This window comes from Pipra filicauda, unplaced genomic scaffold, assembly GCF_003945595.2.
Source record: "Pipra filicauda isolate LSUMZ 115617 unplaced genomic scaffold, ASM394559v2 scaffold675_size221767_pilon, whole genome shotgun sequence".
Taxonomy (NCBI): Eukaryota; Metazoa; Chordata; class Aves; order Passeriformes; family Pipridae; genus Pipra; species Pipra filicauda.
Genome location: NW_024104837.1, coordinates 155,817 through 173,872, shown reverse-complemented (window position 1 = coordinate 173,872; position 18,056 = coordinate 155,817). Strand labels below are relative to the sequence as shown.

General features: G+C 58.1%; 1 protein-coding gene across 1 annotated transcript; it reads left to right on the top strand.

Annotated features, from left to right (window-relative positions):
• The first annotated feature begins 11,979 nt into the window (after positions 1–11,979).
• On the top strand, positions 11,980–14,939 carry LOC114003625 (zinc finger protein 239-like). The gene is made up of 3 exons (XM_027750779.2): positions 11,980–11,998; positions 12,639–12,714; positions 13,447–14,939. Exons 1-3 carry the CDS (start codon positions 11,980–11,982, stop codon positions 14,279–14,281), a joined length of 930 nt encoding a protein of 309 aa, XP_027606580.2. The 3' UTR covers positions 14,282–14,939.
• Positions 14,940–18,056: the final 3,117 nt, after the last annotated feature.

The window sequence follows — 18,056 nt, the reverse complement described above, 5'->3', positions numbered from 1 at the left end:
TGCTCTGTGTCTGTCTGGGTGGGTGTGTTCCCACATCCATGGGTGCCTTCCCGTGTCCATGTGTGTTCCCACGTCCTCTGGGGCACCCGGTGGCTTGGGGGCACAGCAGGAAACAGGGTCTGACTGGGGCTGTCCAAGCACCGTCCCCAAGGAGCACAGCTTGGTGTCGGGGCAGGGGAGGGTCAGGGACAATCAGCCAAGGCCCCTCAGTCCTTCCCTGGGCTCTGGGAGGGGTGGGAAGGGGGATCAAAGGAGCCAGCGGGTGTCAAATGCCCCCAGATCCCAAGGGCCAGGCTCGGGGCTGAAGGGATGGAGAGCAGCCCTGCATCCAAGGCCATGGGGATAGTGGGGGATGAAAAGCAGGATGGGAGCCAGCAATGGGAGCTCACAGCCCACAACCCCCCGTGTCCTGGGCTCATCCCACAGCGTGGGCAGCAGGGCAGGGGGGTTCTGCCCCTCTGCTCCGCTCAGCTGAGACCCCTCCTGCAGTGCTGCCTCCAGCTCTGGGCTCCTCTGGCTGTCTGCAACGCACCCGCCCTCAATGACAATGGCTTGGGGGGATTCCCCTGCCAGCCCTGGCATCTCCTGCAGCTCCATGGGCTCCTCAGCACAGCAAAGACACGCACCTCTTGGGGCACTTCCAGAGGAGGCCACCAAGGGGATCCCAGGGCTGCAGCACCTCTCGCATGGAGACAGGCTGAGAGAGTGGGGGCTCTTCAGCCTGCAGAAGAAAAGGCTGTGGGGAGACCTCCTTGGGGCCTTCCAGTACTTCAAGGCAGCTGTTTAGAAACATGTGGGCAAAGAGTTCAGTAGGGCCTGTCACAGTAGGACAGGGAGTAAGGGAGTTAAACTAAAAGAGGGTAAGTTCAGACTAGAGATAAGGAAGAACTATTTTCTAGTGAGAATGCTGAAACACAGGAACACATTTGCAGGGAGGTGGTGGATACCCCATCCCTGCAAACATTCAAGGCCAGGTTGGATGGGGCTCTGAGCAAGGTGATCTAGGAAAGATGTCTCTGCTCCCCCTCCAGGGGATCCCCCGCCCTGTGCTCTTGGCTACCAGAGTGATGGGCAGCTCTCAAAGGATGCAAGTGCCCAGAGAGCAGAGGGAACACACAGGACCTCTGTTAGCAGGGACATCTTCAGGTGAGATGGGAATAGTTTGGATCAACACACTCAGGCTCCACTGTTTTGCCTCTCTGTTGTTGCACACAACGTTTGGAAGAGACTGATAACCACGAGGTCCCACAGTGTCACAGGGTCCCCTTGGTGACAGGAGGTCATCAAGTGTCCCACGGACTTGTGGGGGTAGAGTTTTTGGAGGTGTTCTCTGACCCAATCTTCCATGAGCAAGGCAAGATCTTCCTTCCAACATTCCTATATCCTGGTCTCCCAGGCCAGAGATCCCTGAGGGCTGATCTTGTCAGTGCAAAGGTGTTCAGTAACTCTGCCTTCTCTGCATCCTTGCCATGAGCAGAGCGGCTCAGGGGGCTCCTGGGGGTCTCTGCACACGAGATCCCCCTCACACTCTTAAGGGAACTTCCCAGGCTCACCATTCCCAACACTCCCTGGCAGTCACTCTCCCGCCAGCCCAGACTGGCACTGCTGACACTCAGGCCCCTTCTCAGCAGCAGCAGCTCCAGTGACCCGACGGATCCCCTGTGACTCCCCACACCCCCCACTCTCACAGTCAGACTAGGTTTCCTCACTGCTTCCACCCCAGGTTTCCCATGGCAGAGTCTCATGTCTTAGAAACAATAAAACATTTCATTCCTGGAGAAGAAACACAGAAACAGCCTGAGTTGGTGCCTCGAGGAAGGACCGACAACAAAAAATTCCTTGGGGTTTTATCTCCTCACACTCCAAGCACACAAACTGCTCTTCCTGTTGAGTCCCGGGCTCCTGCCCTGTCTCCAAGTGTCCTCTCCCTTGGCTGCTCCAGGGTCAGCAGCTCACGGCCTTTGGGCTGAGGCCCCTCACCCAGAGCTCATCCCACAGCTCCAACTGCAGCTGCTCCCTGAGCCACCTGCACCCACGGGATTCCTCAGCCCTGGGCACCACGAGGCTCCTGACAGTGTCCCAGGGTCCCTTGGGTTCCATGAGCCCCCACAGTGTCCCAGGGTCCCTTTGGTTCCATGAGCCCCCACAGTGTCCCAGGGTCCCTTTGGTTCCATGAGCCCCCACAGAGTCACAGGGCTCTACACTGGACATGATGGGGGAGGGGCACAAGATCAGGCTTGTTCTGGGAAATCTGTGGGATAACATGAAAAACTTAGAGGGACAAGGTACTGGTGAGGGCCCCTCTGACTTATCTGAATTTTAATTTCCTGATGGTGCTAAAACCAGTACACCTGCCATGCACCAGCCTTGGGAAAGATGGAATGATGCAGTGGGTGCTGTGACCTGCCAACATTGGGATGCACATTTAGCAAAGGCCACCTGGTCACTCAGCACTGGGGGATGTGCCAATTGGGCTGGCCCTGTCCAATCCAAGTTTTTACGTGCCATGGAAAGGGATAAAGTTCCTGTAGTGCACATTAAAAACATGCTGAGAAGACAGTCTGGGTTATTCCTGCTTCAGGCAAAGGGAAGTGCACCCGTGGGATTCACGTGTCTCAAGGACATGGAGGCACTTGGTGGGGAAGGAGGGAAAGATGAGAAATCCAGTGTGTGCCTCGAAGGGACTGGATTTTGGGTGAGAATAGCCAAGGAATTCAGTTGTGTTACGGTGGTAACTCTCTAACACTGCATTCTCACTGCTGTGGCCACTCTTTGCCGTGTCAGGGGTATTACAGTGAAAACCACTGAGAGAAATGAACAATGAGCTTGGAGGAAACCAGACAAGCACAGCGGTGATGGAACAAGAACTGGCTGCAACAGGCAACAATCTCACAGTAGACAGCATTTTTCCTGCCCTGAAAGAGTATTTTGGCAGATGGAGCCTAAAATCCTGGACTAAATGAACTCAATAGACTTTCATAGACTAAGCAATGAGATCTGTGGGTTTATATCAAATGATAGGAAAGGTGATGGTGGAATGTATTGGAAAGTGTGGGATCTGACATGGTGTAAATGGTGTGGAATAAGGGGTGGACACCAACCTTGTCTTGGCTGTTCTTCCTAGGAGATAGGGTTAATCTTCCTATAGATTAACTACAGATTAATTCTGAGATAGAGTTAATTTTCTTCCTAACTAGAGAGTTAATTTTCTTCCTAATACCTGGTGCAGGGCTGTGGTTTGGGTTCCATGGGAGAACAATGTTGATCACACACTGATGGTTTGGTTGTGCTTACCCTAATCAAGGACTTTCCAGTTTCCCGTGCTCTGCCGGGTGCACAAGAACCTGGGAGGGAGCAGGGCCAGGACAGCCGACCTGGACATTCCAAAGGGATATTCCACACCACAGAACATCATTCCCAGTGGATACATGAGGAGAGGTTGTGCAGGAGGGGCAGATCACTGCTTGGGGTGTGGGGCACTGGGCAGTGTGTGTGAGCAACCATGCTGAGCATCACTTGTTCCTCTGGGGTTTTATTCCTCTCTTTCTTTTGTCTCCCTTTTCAATACAGTTATTATTACAGTTACTACACTTATTATTATTTTCATACTTTACTTTGTTTCAGTTATTACATTTTTCTTATCTCAACCCACGGGTTTTGTCTTTCCTTGACTCTCCTCCCCACATCAGTGCAGGGGGAGGTCGGGGGACTGAGTGAGTTCTGTGGCACTTGGCTGCTCACTGGGGTTAAACCACACAAAAAGGGAATGCACAGGAGTGGAGACCCTGCTGGGATGTGCTTTGTATTCAGGAACTGCCCAGCACCAGCTGGATAGAGAAGGGCCAGACCTTATGTCCCTGCAGGGCTGGGATTCACTCCCTGCCCCAAAGGCCCCCAATGTGTCTGAGGAGCCCTGGGTGGTGCCTGTCACACAACTGCTGGGAATGGGGATGGGGTCCCTGCACAGGCCCTGTGCTGTCCATGGCAGCTGCTGCACTTGTGCTGCAGAGCCCTGGCACCTCCCCTGGCACTACAGGCCCCTCTTTGGGTACTAAATTCAGGTTCAGCTGCCCTGAATTATGTTCAGCAAGGAAGGGATGTCCAGGAGACAACTGCCATTGTACTCTAAGGATGTGTAGAAAATACCCTGATAAAGAACAGGAGAGAGGCCTCCCTCCCTGCATTTGGTCAGCTGAGCACCTCTGTGGGCTGCCCTGGACAGGAGGAACAGTGACAGGTTCCCCTGTCCTACATGTGGGCCCCTTCTGCCACTGAAGTTGGCCAAAGCAATGTCCCAGCAGCCTCCAAGAAGATCCCACAGCTGCTGCCCTGTGCCTAGGAACTGCTCCATTGGAGCCTGCAGTTCCCAGCAGGAATCTCGGTCACCTCTGGCCCCTCAGAAGTGACCAGGGCTTTGTGTCCCAGCAGGTCACTCCTGGCTTTGGTCTTCATTCATTCCCATGGGAACTGGGACAAGGAGTCTAAGATGGTTTAAATAATTGCACGATCCACTTTGTGGGTACAAAGCTGAATTTGACACAACTCTAGCTATATATAGGGTTCAGGGAAGGGGGGACATACATTGTATTCACATTTGAGGTTGAGGGTCCAGGAAGTGCAGGGAGATATTTTTCTTCAAACAGATAAACAGCTATTTCTTTATCACAATTACAACAGGAGATGGGGTAAACAAGGTGGTAAAAGGATTTTCGTGGAGACAGCAAGTCTGCTTAATTAAAAGATAGTATAAAAATATTAGGTGGTATATGTAAACAAGCTTTCCTTGTCTGTGTTTCAATTCCATGGTTTCTGGCTAAGATAATTTCTTATCTCTGCAGTGTAATCTGCCCCAACAGGAATCACCTGCAGGTGCCTGTTTTGGGCCCCCTGAACTGGGGCGGGAGGAATCCCACCCCATGGGGGCTGTGGAGGGAGCTGAGTGTCCTTCTGGCCCCAGGTCTGCAGAGCCACAATGAGACACCTCTGTTGACTTAGCTGAGTCCCTTCCCTCACTGGGGGTGAAAGGGAGCCCTCCTGGGCACTGTCTGGGTTTCCTGTCTAATGATGGGACATGAAAAGGGGAATCTTGAATTTAACTCAGTGTCTGTTTGGAGAAATGACCCTGCTGAAAGAAGTGTCTGTGCCCAGCTGAGAGAAGGAACATCATTATTTCCTTCAGCTGTGTCCCAGCAGGGTCCCCTGGAGCCCCAGGGACACTTGGAGGGATCCCTGAAGGGCAGAAGTGCTGCCTGGGGCTGTTGCTGTGCTGCTGAGCTGGGCCAGGCTCCTGGCACACAGGGAGCTCCTGGCAAGCTCTGCCCAGGAGCAGCTCCTCTGCACAGCCCAGCAGGGCTGAGGGCACTGCCTGCAGCACCCAGGGCACAGGAGAGAATGCAGAGAGATGAGAGGCAGCCTGGGCTGGGAGGTGACTGAGCTCTCACTGTGGGAGAAACCTTCACAGGATTTGAATGAATATTTCTCTGGCTGCAGGAAAGTTCAACTTCCCTTCCTGGAGGGATCTCCTAAAGCTGCCACATCCCACAGCTTCTAGGATCTTTCAGAAGGACTCACAGTTGCTGCAGTGCAGAGGAAGTGGCCACATGGCAGAGCAGGGCAGGAGAAGAGAGAAGAAAGTTCAAGGGATCCTGGGGTGGGCGGAGAGGGAAGAGCTGCTCAGGGGAGGAACCTTGCCAGCCCTTTGCCACAGTCAGGCTGTGGCTGCAGAGCAGTGCAGGTGAGTTCCTGCAAGTGCATCTGCCAGCTGCCAAATGCCCCCAGTGCCAGGAGCTGTCAGGATGGCTCTCCTGGATTTCCTAGGGCGCAGCAGGAGAAGCTGCTGCAGAGCAGGACTTGCTGCTGCCCCATCAGAGGCCCAGGGCAAGAAGGTTCCCTGGGCCAGGGCTGGCTGTGGGGTGGGAAGGTGGGGGTGCAGCCAGGGGTGCCCAGGGCTGTGGTGCAGAGCAGGGTCCTGCCCCCAGGGCTCTGTGTGCTGGGGCAGGGACTCTGCTGCCTGCCAGGGGCAGCTCTCAGCCCGGCCAAGGAGCTGCCACGGGGCTGGGGGAGAAGGGGTGGGTGGAAGGAGTGACCCCTCATGGCAGGGCAGGGCAGGGCCCTTCAGCTCCTCACAGCTTCACCTTCTGCCATTTCCAGGGGCCCTTCTCAGGAAGCACATCCCCCCAGAACACCTCCCCCTTCCCAGCCACCGCAGGGCTCTGGGATCTGCTCTGCAGCCCCTGCCCAGGCAGAGCTGCCCCTGGGCACTGGGCTGGGGATGGCTCTGGCAGCACTGGCAGGGAGCTGAGCTGGGCACAGGGAGGGGCTGCTGGCAGGAACAGCTCCTCACCCAGAGACAGGCAGGCAGGGACAGGGAGCTGCTGCCACAAGTGCTGGGCAGGGGGATGTGGGCCCTCCCTGCTGTCCCTGTGGCACAGACCCCTTCCCTGAGCAGCTCCTACCTGGGCTCCTTTCCCAGCCTAAGCAGAGCCTGTGCCCTCAGACCATGGCCCCTGGGCTGTGCATTGCCCTGCAGCAGCCAGAGCCCAGGCAAGGACAAGGCCCCCATTTCCATCTCTCTCTGTGTGTCCCTCCTCCCTTGGCAGCCGCATTGTGGCATTTCCCTGCCATCCCCTGTTGTCTGGGCTGTTCTTCTTCTCACCATTGGCTTTTCTCAGGCAGTGCAGGGGCTTTGGGGTGGCAGGTTCCTGTCCAGACACAAACCCTTTGGGTGCTGCTGTGGGGATGTGTCTGTGGGAGCAAAATGCCCAAGTGCCCTCCAGGCAACTTCAGGACATTCAGCTGCTTCCCTGGGTGTCCTGCAGGGTGTCCTCCAGAAGGGCACAGCTCTGCCATAGTATCTCTGTGCTGTCTGGGATCCCCATGGAGAGGACACCTCGGTGGTAGAGCCATAGAAATGCTCTGGGCAGCTGCAATGATCCCTCTGTGCAGCAGTCTGGGAAAAGAAAGAGGAGATCCTAATCAGGCACCCTGAGAAAAGACAAGGAGTCTGTCAATCTGCCCTTTCAGCCCAGATTCCTCTGCTCCCAGAAAGGCCCTGTCTCTTTTTAAGGGAGCTCCTTAGTGTGATCCTCCCTCAGCTCCAAGCTGCCAGCAAGGGGCGGCTGAGAACAGGAGTGATGGCCAGCGTAGTTCTTCTCTCTGCACTGAGACCATCCCTTTGCCTCCCAGGACCCACGAGATTTCACTTGGAGAACATCAGAAATGTCAGGGATTTCAGCCATCCAAATTCAATCCTAAATGTGCCAAGTGAAACTGTAACAAAACCACAGCAAATCCCCTCAGCTCTGCTCTGCAGTTGGGCAAACTGTGAACAGCAGGGCTGGAAACGCTTTGATGTGTCACAGGCACATTTAATCTCGGATCACCCCGTGTTCCGAGCTGCCTCTCACAGCAAGGAGGATTCCTCGGGAGCCTGTCACAGGGTCCCTGCTCTCAAAGCCCCCATCAGCCAGCAAAACCCAGAGCTCAGGGGAGGGGGATGCAGAGAGGTCTTCCTAAAAAGAGAGACACATTTTGCCAATAGAGTCTGACCTGACTCAGTCCTGCCTTTTCCTCCTCAACAGAAAACCACACCCTGAGGCAGCCCCAGAGCTGGAGGCAGCACTGCAGGAGGGGTCTCAGCTGAGCGGAGCAGAGGGGCAGAACCCCCCTCCCCTGCTGCCCACGCTGTGGGATGAGCCCAGGACACGGGGGGTTGTGGGCTGTGAGCTCCCATTGCTGGCTCCCATCCTGCTTTTCATCCCCCACTATCCCCATGGCCTTGGATGCAGGGCTGCTCTCCATCCCTTCAGCCCCGAGCCTGGCCCTTGAGATCTGGGGGCATTTGACACCCGCTGGCTCCTTTGATCCCCTTTCCCATCCCTCCCAGAGCACAGGGAAGGACTGAGGGGCCTTGGCTGATTGTCCCTGACCCTCCCCTGCCCCGACACCAAGCTGTGCTCCTTGGGGACGGTGCTTGGACAGCCCCAGTCAGACCCTGTTTCCCGCTGTGCCCCCAAACTGTGCCAGCAGTGCCAGGGCCTGTCCCTGCCTGTGATCCCAGCACGGACACGCAGCAGGACTGTGACCAAGCTGCCGGAGCACTCAGGCCTTGCACCCATAGAGGGCTGGCAAGGGGAGTGTGGAGCTGCAAAGAGCAGCTGTGGAAAGAGCAGGAGCCCTTGGCCCTGACCCTGCTGCTGGGCTGGGAATCTCTTCCCTCCTCCTCTGCACAAAGGCACTGCCCCTGCAGCTCCAGAGAAGGGCTGAGGAAGCATCTTGGACACACAAGTCAGTGCAGGGCACATGATTTTCTTGAAATACACAGTGATCGTGGCACCTCAGTGTGTCTGTGCACAGCAATGGTAGGTACTGGTGTAGCAATAGATGACTAATGACATTCCTTTATGGAAAACAGTAACACAAGTGAAGAAAAAAAAGGAATGCAAATATAAAATACACCAATACAAGAACAAAATGGACACGTGGCACAAAGCAGTCTGACATCCTGGATGCTGTGAAGAAGAAAAAAGGCACTTCAATGCTTCTGAAAAGCATCCAGTCATTTTCCTCCAGGCACCCTTGAGGTCCTGGTTCCTCCTGGGGGGGTTCAGTGCTGGAGGCACCACCGAGTCCAGAACTGACCTCAGCAGTTCCAGCAGCAGGGAGGAGATGGAGGGGGGCTTCAGGTGGGCAAACCTGACAGTGCTGACAAACAGGGAGACCACAGCCAGGGGAGGCAGGCCCGTGGAAAAGGCTCTAAAAAACCCTCCCCGAAGTTCACTCCCTCTGCACTTTGGGGTTCTGGGGGTCCCCCCGTTCAGGCTGTTGCAGGTCCCTCGTGTTTTGGGGGCCCCCTCTCCGGGGTTCTGCCTTTTCCAGGCTGCTGCAGATGCCGGGAATCCCAGGGGTCCCCCCTCTCGGAGCCCCCTCTTCCAGGGGCCGGGGGTCCCCGGCCCCCCCACCCCTCTGGGCTCCCCCTCTCCGCGCTTCCCCTCCCGCCCCCCCAGGCTGCCGGGGGTCCCCCAGCTCCGCTGTCGCCCCTCTCTGCTCTCCCCACTCCGGGGGCCCTAAAAAAGGGGCTCGTCGCGTCCCCCCCCGCCGGCACCGGGCTGACAATGGGGGCGGCGGGGCCTGACCCCGCAACACCGACCCCCACCGCGGGGGGGTCCCCGCATCCCCCCGCCCACCTCCCGCCTCTGCCGGGAACCCACCCCGGGATCCCCCCCAACAAAACCAAAACACCTCCCGGGGACCCCCCGAGGTCCCCCCGAGGGCCATTTGCGGCTCAGCCCCAAACATCCCCCCCAAAACCCCCCGCACACCCCCAACCCATCGCAGCCGAGCTCCCCCTCCCCGCCCGCTCAGGGGGGCGATGCTCCTCCTCTTCCTCCTCCTTTGCCTCTGCCCGCTCCTCCTCCCCCCGCTCCATCCCCCGAGCCGGGAGCTCGAGGTGAGTTGGGGGGCCCCGATGGCAAAGGGGCAGAGGGGAAGGAGAAGAGGGGCTGGGAGCCCCAAAGTGAGCGAGAGAGGGGGTGGGTCACTGCCAAAGCAGCGGGGGGGCGACGGGCAAAGGGTGGGAGAGGGGAAGAAGGGGAGGTGGGAGAGCGGCAAAGGGGTTCCCGTGGGGGTCCCTTCGTGTCCCCACAGCTCGATCCCTGGAGAGGAGGGACCCCCGGGCCCCAGCGGCTGATGGGGGCCGGGATGTTTGTTGGGAATTCCCGGCAGGCCGAACAAAGGCCCCGGCCACGCGTCGGGAACTCTTTGATTGTCCCCAACAGTGGCGGGAGTTCCCCAATTCCCGCCCCCCAAAGTGGGGAGATGGGAGAGGGGGAAGCCTGGGAGTGTTTTTGGGGTGAGTGTTGGGGCTGTCGGGGGGCAGAGTGCTGGGGAAGGGGGTTTTGGGGGATGCCAGGGCCGAGGAAAGGGGAGTGCGGGGCTCTGGAGAGGTGGGATGGGGGGTCCAGGGAGATCCCCTGGCCAGGGGTCGGCGGTGTGGGGGAAAGGGAGGTGCTGGGGGTCGGGAGAATGGCCAGAACCCGGGGTTCAGGGGGTCCCCCCGTGTTCCAAAGAAAAGGGTCTTGTGGGTTGTGGAAAAGGCAGGCCTGGGGGTGCAGGGGGTAGCAGCGTGAAGGAAAAGCAGGGCCTGGGGGCTGGGAGAGGCGGGCTGGGCGGGAAAGGAGGTTGCAGGGGGGTCTTAGTGCAGAATAAGGGGGTGCCAGGGGGTTCCTGTGGCCAGGAATTGGGGTTTGGGGGTGTCCCAGAGGGAAGGCAAAAGGGGGGCTGTAGGGACTGGGAGAGGAGGCCCAGGGGGTCTCTCGGGTCCTTGTGTCCAGGAAAGGAGGGTGCAGGGGCCTCCAGTGTGAGGGAAAGGGGGTTCAGTGGGTGGGGAGAGCCGGGATGTGCAGGAAGGGCAGTTCAGGGGGTGCCGGGTGTTGAGGAAAGGAGGGGTTGGGGAGTGGGAAAGGCAGGAGTGGGGGTGGAGGGGGTGGCAGGGTGAAGGAGAAGGGAGGGTGTGGGGACTTGGAGAGGTGGGATGGCTGGGAAAGGGGGTGCAGGGGGGTCCTGGAGCTGAGGAAGGGGGTGAGAGTCCCAGTGGTGGAGAGGAGGTGCAGGGGGGTCGTGATGGGCAGGAATGGGGTCCAGGGAGTGCCAGGGTAAAGGAAAAGGGAGTCTGGGAGAGGCGGGATGGCTGGGAAAGGGGGTGCAGGGGGTTCTGTAGCCGGGGAAGTGGGTGCAGGGGGTGGTGGTCTGGATAAGGGGGTGCAGGGGGGATCTGGTGTCCAGGAATGAGGTGTTCAGGGGGTCCCTGGGACACTCCAGGACCACTCTACAGGATATGCCAGGAGTGGGGAACTGAGGAGACAGGGAGATTTGGGGGTCAGAGTGGTCCCAGGGTCAAGGAAAGGGAGAAACGGGGAGAGCTGTGAGAACTGGGAAGGGGCTCCAGGGGGTCCCAGGGTCAAGGAAAAGAGGGTCTGAGGATGAGATGAGGTGGGATAGCCAGGAATGGGGGGCCAGGGCTCTCCAGGGTGAAGGAAACAGGGGGATCGAGGGACTGGGATGAAACAAAGCAAGGCCTGAAGAGTTAACTTAGAATGCATGCTCTGAGCAAAGAAACAAAGAACTAAGTTTCAAGGACTAGTGGAAGATAACACATACATAAATCTGACACACTGACACAAAAGAACAGAAAGTAAGAGCTCCAAAAATGCTAACACACACATAAATAGACATATGGAAGGAACACAGGGAGATAAGGGGAAAGAGAAGGGCCAGAGTCCAGAATCTCCTGCCAAATATCAGAAACTCCTGCCAAATACATGTTGGAGTCAGCCAAATTAAGGAAAGTTCAAAAGTTTACCCAAGAAAGAGGAGTAAAGCGACTACCCCTGAAGCTGAAGTAACAGGATGTACCCCCGAAATTCTCCACAAAATTATGACCGCACTCCTGCCTCCGCCTTAACTCCACCTGCTATGAATATTATAACTAGATGTTGCAATAATATGAATATGCATAAAATGATGATGTAATCTCTCGCAAAAATTGTATAAATAGTCTGGCTTTTCACTGAGTGCTTTGAAACTCTTTGTCCAGCGCGAGCTGGGAGTTCCCCAATGTTGCATAAAATAATTACCTTGCTGCTTAAAGACTAAACCTTGTCTCTGAGCAGTTCCTTTGTGCCTTTTGGGGCACAAATTCGGCATCAGGGAGAGGTGGGATGGTGAGGAAAGTGGGGGCAGGGGGGTCCTGGAGTCAAAGAAAGAGGGGTGTGGGGTCTGGAAAACTGGGACTGGCCAGGCAGGGGGGGCCCAGGCCTGGAGGAGCAGGAAGAGGAGGAGGAAGAGGCGGTGGGGGCTGCTGAGACCCCCGGAGTGGGGAGAGCGGAGAGGGGCGATCCCGGCACCGCGAGACCCCTGTCAGCCTGGAAGGAGGGGGGGAACCTGCAGAGAGGGGAGGGTTGGGAGTGCAGGAACCCTGAAATGGGGGCCTGGAGAGGGGGTACCCTTGGGAGTCCTGGTACACTGAAGTGGGGAGCCTGGAGAAGGGGGAGTGCTGGGACCCCCGTCAGCCCAGCCAGGGGGACCCCAGAGAGAGGGGACCCCTGTGATTTCTGGGACCCACAGCAGCCTGGAGAGGGGGAGACCCAATAGAGGTGGGACCCCTGAGAGCCCCAGCACCCCAAAGCAAGGAGTCAGGGGAGAAGGTACCCCTGGGGCCTCCAAAACCCCCCTCATCCCTAAGCAGGGGGACCTTGGAGAAGAGGGAACTGCAGGACCTCCAGCAGCCCAGAGAAGGGGGTCCCCCAGAATACCAAAGTGGGAAGACCCTCCGTATTCCTGGGACCCCCTGCAGCCCAGAGAGGGCGGGACCTTGGAGAGGGGGGACCTCCAATACATGTGGGACCCCCAGCAGCCCAAACGGGGGGCCCCCAGAAACCCAAAGTGGAGAGACCTGAGATGGGGAACTCCTGGAAGGGTTTTTTTGGTCTGAACCTTGGAGTTTCGGGGGGGGGTTGGCTGAGACTTGGTGTTTAGGAGTTTTTTATGGACACAAGGTGCTTGGTGACTTCTAGAGATGGACTTGGGCGGGAGGAACCCCCAACCCAATGTGCTCACCTCTTGTTTTTCCCCCCCATCAGGATTTCTCCTTCCCAAAGCTTGGCCAGATGAAGGAGGCTGCGAGGAAGAGGAAGATGCCACAGGCCCCCCGGGCAGGTGAGGAGGAAGTCAGTGCCCCTTTGCCCTGTCTTGTCCTGTATCTCCCAGCCCAGCATCGCCCCCGGCTGCAGGACAACCCCGCTGCCGCCGCCGTCCTGCCGGGGCCGGATTTGGGGGGATGTCCTTGGCCTTCCCTCTGGGCTGGAGGCAAATCCCCTCCCTGTCCTTCTTCCTTCCACTCCTTGTTCCTTTTCCTTCCTTCTTCCTTCTCCTTGTTTTTCCCTCTCCTTCCTCATGTTTTTTCCTTTCTCTCCTTCCTTCTCCTTCCTTTCTCTCCTTTTTCTTTCTGTTCCATCTTCTCCTTCCTTTTCATCATTCCTTGTCTCCTTGCTCCTTCCTTCTCTCAGGACCAGCGTGGCCAGCAGGACCAGGGCAGTGGTTCTTCCCCTGTACTTGGCACTGGTGAGGCCACACCTCGAGTGCTGTGTCCAGTTCTGGGCCTTCTTCTTCCTTCCTTCTTCTTCCTTCCTTCTTCCTTCCTCTCCTTGTTGCTTTTTCTTCTTGTTCTTTCCCTTCATATTCCTTCCTCCTCTTTTTCCTTCTCTACCCTCCTTCCTCTCCATCTTCCTTCTCCTCCCCCTTCCCTCTGGGCTGGAGGCAAATCCCCTCCCTGTCCTTCCTTCCTGCCCCAGGCCCCGAGCTGAGGACGGAGGGCACGGAGGACAAATCCCCCCGGCAGACCCTGGTGGGAGAGGCCGTTTTGAAGGGCTCCACGGCACAGGAAGGCAGCGGGGAGGAAAAGAGCAGGAGATCCTTCAGGAGGAGGGGCTCCAAAGCCAGCCCAGGGTGCTCTGAGGAGGAAAGACCCAGCCTGTACTGGGAAGGTGGCCGGAGCTTGAGCCGGAGCTCCGAGCTGGTGGTGCAGGAGCGCGTCACTGCCGTGGAGAAGACCTACAAGTGCCCCAGCTGTGGGAAGAGCTTCTGCAACAGCTCCAACCTCCTTGCCCACCAGCGTGTCCACACGGGGGAACGGCCCTACGAGTGTGCGGAATGTGGGAAGACCTTCATCTATGGCTCCCACCTCTTCACCCACCGCCGGGTGCACACGGGGGAACGGCCCTACAAGTGCTTGGAATGCGGGAAGGGCTTCAGCGTCAGCTCCCGCCTGATCCGCCACCAGCAGATCCACACTGGGGAACGGGGGCCCCGGCCCTACAAATGTGGGGAATGCAAGAAAAGGTTTAGAGACAGCTCCGGCCTCATCACCCACCAGCGCATGCACACGGGGGATAAGCCCTACAAGTGCTCAGAATGTGAGAAGAGCTTCAGCGTCAAATCCAACCTGACCCAGCACCAGAAGACCCACACTGAGGAATGGCCCTACCAATGTCTCGAGTGTGGGAAGAGGTCTCGGAGCAGCTCGGACCTCCTCAAGCACCAGCAGACACACACGGATGAGAGGCCCTTCCGCTGCACTGACTGCGGGAAGGGCTTCAAACGCAACTTCACCCTCATGAAGCACCGGCACAGCCACACCGGGGAGAGGCCCTACAAGTGTGAGGAGTGTGGGAAGAGCTTCAGGCAGAGCTCTGCCTTGATGACACACCAACAGACCCACCAGTAAGAGAAGCCCTGCGAGTGCCCCGACTGCGGGAAGAGCTTCATCTGCTGCTCCAACTCCATCACCTGTCAGAGGACCCACCTTGGGAACAGGCTTGGTGACCCACATTCCCAGTGACCCACCTTGGGAACAGGCTTGGTGACCCACATTCCCAGTGACCCACCTTGGGAAGACCCCTGGCTGGTGGACTGTGGCAGGATAGTCCCAGCCTGGCCAGGCCCAAGGTCCAATCAAGCTCATAATCAAGCTGTCATACCAGATCAACTGCTGGAGCCAGGGTGTTGTCTCGGTGTTAACTCTGCTAAAACCATCCTGGTTGGTCCAACGTTGAACACACACCCTGCTGGTTGAAGTCTGAGTTGACAGATAAGCTGAGAGCTGGCCTGGAAAGGCGGGCCTGGCACTCAATCACCTTATCCTATAAAAAGTCCAGTCCCCTCTCATGCAGTAAGGTTCTTTCTGACAAAACCCTCCCTGGGGAGTGTGTGGAGATTCCTCCCTTGGCTGGGTATGCCCTCCAAGGTCACTCCTCGAGGTTGAGGGAAAGAGATCTCCCCACAGGCGTTGGTCTGGGCGAGTTACATCAGATCAGTTTGTCCAGCGTGAGCTACCTTGCTCCCAACGCTGAAGAAACAAATACCTTGCTGCTTAAAGATGCAAAGTCTCTGAGCAGTTCTGTTATTCCAGGGTTTTTCAGCATCAGTTCATATCCCCCCCTTGGAGTCTCTTTTGGCCATGAAGGTGATCAGGAAGTGACCTCTGCCAGCTCTTGGCTCATGAATGAATCCTTGGCTGGTTTTTTAATCTCCTCTGCCCAGTTGCAGAGGGAAGTGAGAGAGTGGCTTTAGGGTGTCCCTGGTGTCCAGCCAGGGCCAACCCACTACACCTGCTGTCTGTGCCCTGTGACTGGACCTGGTGACAGTGATGGAACGGAGCACGATGATCCTCCCTCCCTTCCCTGGGTGCTGCTGGGTAGACCTGGTGTCTGAGCCCAGCGGGAACACCTGATCCCTGTCTGTGCACTTGTCCCTTGAGGGGACAGGCATCCCTCTCGTGCCCAGTCCTTCAGCCCCTCTGCCACCCACCACCACAGCAATAATTCCTCCCGTCAGACCCCAAAGCCAAACCCCAAAGCCGCCGAGCGCCGGCAGCGCCGGGAGCCAGACCCGGCAAAGGGCTCCTGCCCCTGCGCTCTCCCGGCGGGCGGGAGAAGCCGTGCCTGGAGCCGCTCGCTTTGCGCTGGGCTCTGCTGCCTCTGCCCCTTCCCACCACCCCACCTGCTTTTGGACAAACCTATTTCTTGAGCCTGAAATGCGGGGCCGGGGCGGGATGGTGTTGCCAGGTCTTCCTGGTTCCTTTTGTTTCTCAGCTCTGCCTGTCTCCGGGGCACGGCTCGGCCTTCGGCTCTCCCCGGCTCTTTTTGCCCTTTGGGTCTCCCCGGCTCCTTCCAGCCCTCAAGACTTCACAGTGACATCGCTTTTGGGTCCTTTGATATCGGCCCAGTGCTGCTCGTCTGTGGCACAGCGGGGCCTCCTGGAGCCATGGGGACATTGGGACACTCCAGGGACACATGGAATCAAGGTTGCCCTTGACCCTGCGGGACCTCCTGGTGCCCTGGGGCACCTCTGACACTTCTTGGCCTCTTGATGGCAAGGAGGAGCCTGTGACAATGCAGGGCCTCAGGGACCCAAAGGCACCCTGTGACACTGGGGCACCTCGTGGTTATCGGTCTCTTCTGATAGTTCTGTGCAACAACAGAGAGGCAAAACAGCAGAGCCTGAACGTGTTGATCCAGACTATTCCCATCTCACCTGAAGATGTCCCTGCTAACAGAGGTCCTGTGTGTTCCCTCTGCTCTCTGGGCACTTGCATCCTTTGAGAGCTGCCTATCACTCTGGTAGCCAAGAGCACAGGGCGGGGGATCCCCTGGAGGGGGAGCAGAGACATCTTTCCTAGATCACCTTGCTCAGAGTCCCATCCAACCTGGCCTTGAATGTTTGCAGGGATGGGGCATCCACCACCTCCCTGCAGCCCTGGGATCCCCTTGGTGGCCTCCTCTGGAAGTGCCCCAAGAGGTGCGTGTCTTTGCTGTGCTGAGGAGCCCATGGAGCTGCAGGAGATGCCAGGGCTGGCAGGGGAATCCCCCCAAACCATTGCCCTTGAGGGCGGGTGCGTTGCAGACAGCCAGAGGAGCCCAGAGCAGGAGGCAGCACTGCAGGAGGGGTCTCAGCTGAGCAGAGCAGAGGGGCAGAACCCCCCTCCCCTGCTGCCCACGCTGTGGGATGAGCCCAGGACACGGGGGGTTGTGGGCTGTGAGCTCCCATTGCTGGCTCCCATCCTGCTTTTCATCCCCCACTATCCCCATGGCCTTGGATGCAGGGCTGCTCTCCATCCCTTCAGCCCCGACCCTGGCCCTTGAGATCTGGGGGCATTTGACACCTGCTGGCTCCTTTGATCCCCTTTCCCATCCCTCCCAGAGCCCAGGGAAGGACTGAGGGGCCTTGGCTGATTGTCCCTGACCCTCCCCTGCCCCGACACCAAGCTGTGCTCCTTGGGGACGGTGCTTGGACAGCCCCAGTCAGACCCTGTTTCCCGCTGTGCCCCCAAACCACCAGGTGCCCCAGGGGACGTGGGAACACACATGGACACGGGAAGGCACCCGTGGATGTGGGAACACACCCACCCAGACAGACACAGAGCATTTGTTTTGCTGCAGGGGTTTATTGATTCTTGCAGGGAAATTGCCAGGGCACCCAGGGGATCAGGGGGGTCCTCCAGGGATGATCATCTCCTCATGCCGCTGGAGGGGCCAGGACACGGGTGTCACCACCACTTCCAGTCCTGAAAGACAGAGCCCCAAACGTCACCCCCGGTGTCCACAGGGACATGGCAGGGGCCTTGTCCCCACCCTGTCTGTCTGCAGGGATCTGGGGCAGGAGAAGGGAATTGGATGCTGAGATCCATGTGGCCCCAGAACCCCTGAGCCCGGGATGCTCTGACACCTCCCCGAGCCCCTCCCTGCCCTCCCGGTGAGCCTGGGGGTCTGCAGAGCCCCCAGTGCAAGGCAAGGCTTGGGGGCAACTCTGTCCAGCTGCCCCGGGACACGGAGCAGGGACAGCCCCCTGCGTGTCCCTCTGCTGTCCCCAAGCTCTGCCCACTGCAGAGGGCTCAGGGACCCCCCAGGGCCCTGCCAGGCTCCTTTGGGGGGGTGAGGACCCTCCGATATTTCTCACCTGGACATGCAGAGAGGCAGCCGAGCGTCACTGGCGCATCAGCTCCACCTGGTCAGCCACGGGGGGCTGGGGACAAAGGCAGGGTTAGAGACACACTGGGGTGGACTGGGACACACTGGGATGTACTGGGACACCCTGGGCTGGACTGGGGCACACTGGGCTGTGCTGGGACAAACTGCACTGGACTGTGGCAGACAGGGCTGTACTGGGACACACTGGGATATAGTGGGGCACACTGGGCTGGACTGGGACAAACTGCACTGGACTGTGGCAGACAGGGCTGTACTGGGACACACTGGGATATAGTGGGGCACACTGGGGTGGAATGGGACACACTGAGCTGGACTGGGACACACTGGGCTGGGCTGGGACACACTGGGATGCCAGGGAGGGTCATGGCCATGAGAGGGGAGGGTCTGGGCCCAGCAGAACTCGGGGTACCCACCTCAGACCCTTTCACTCAATGGACATCCATGCCTCCCTGGAGAGAGAGTGTGAGGTGTCACTGGTCACTGAGGTGTCCCCAGGCCCAGGAGGGATGGGGG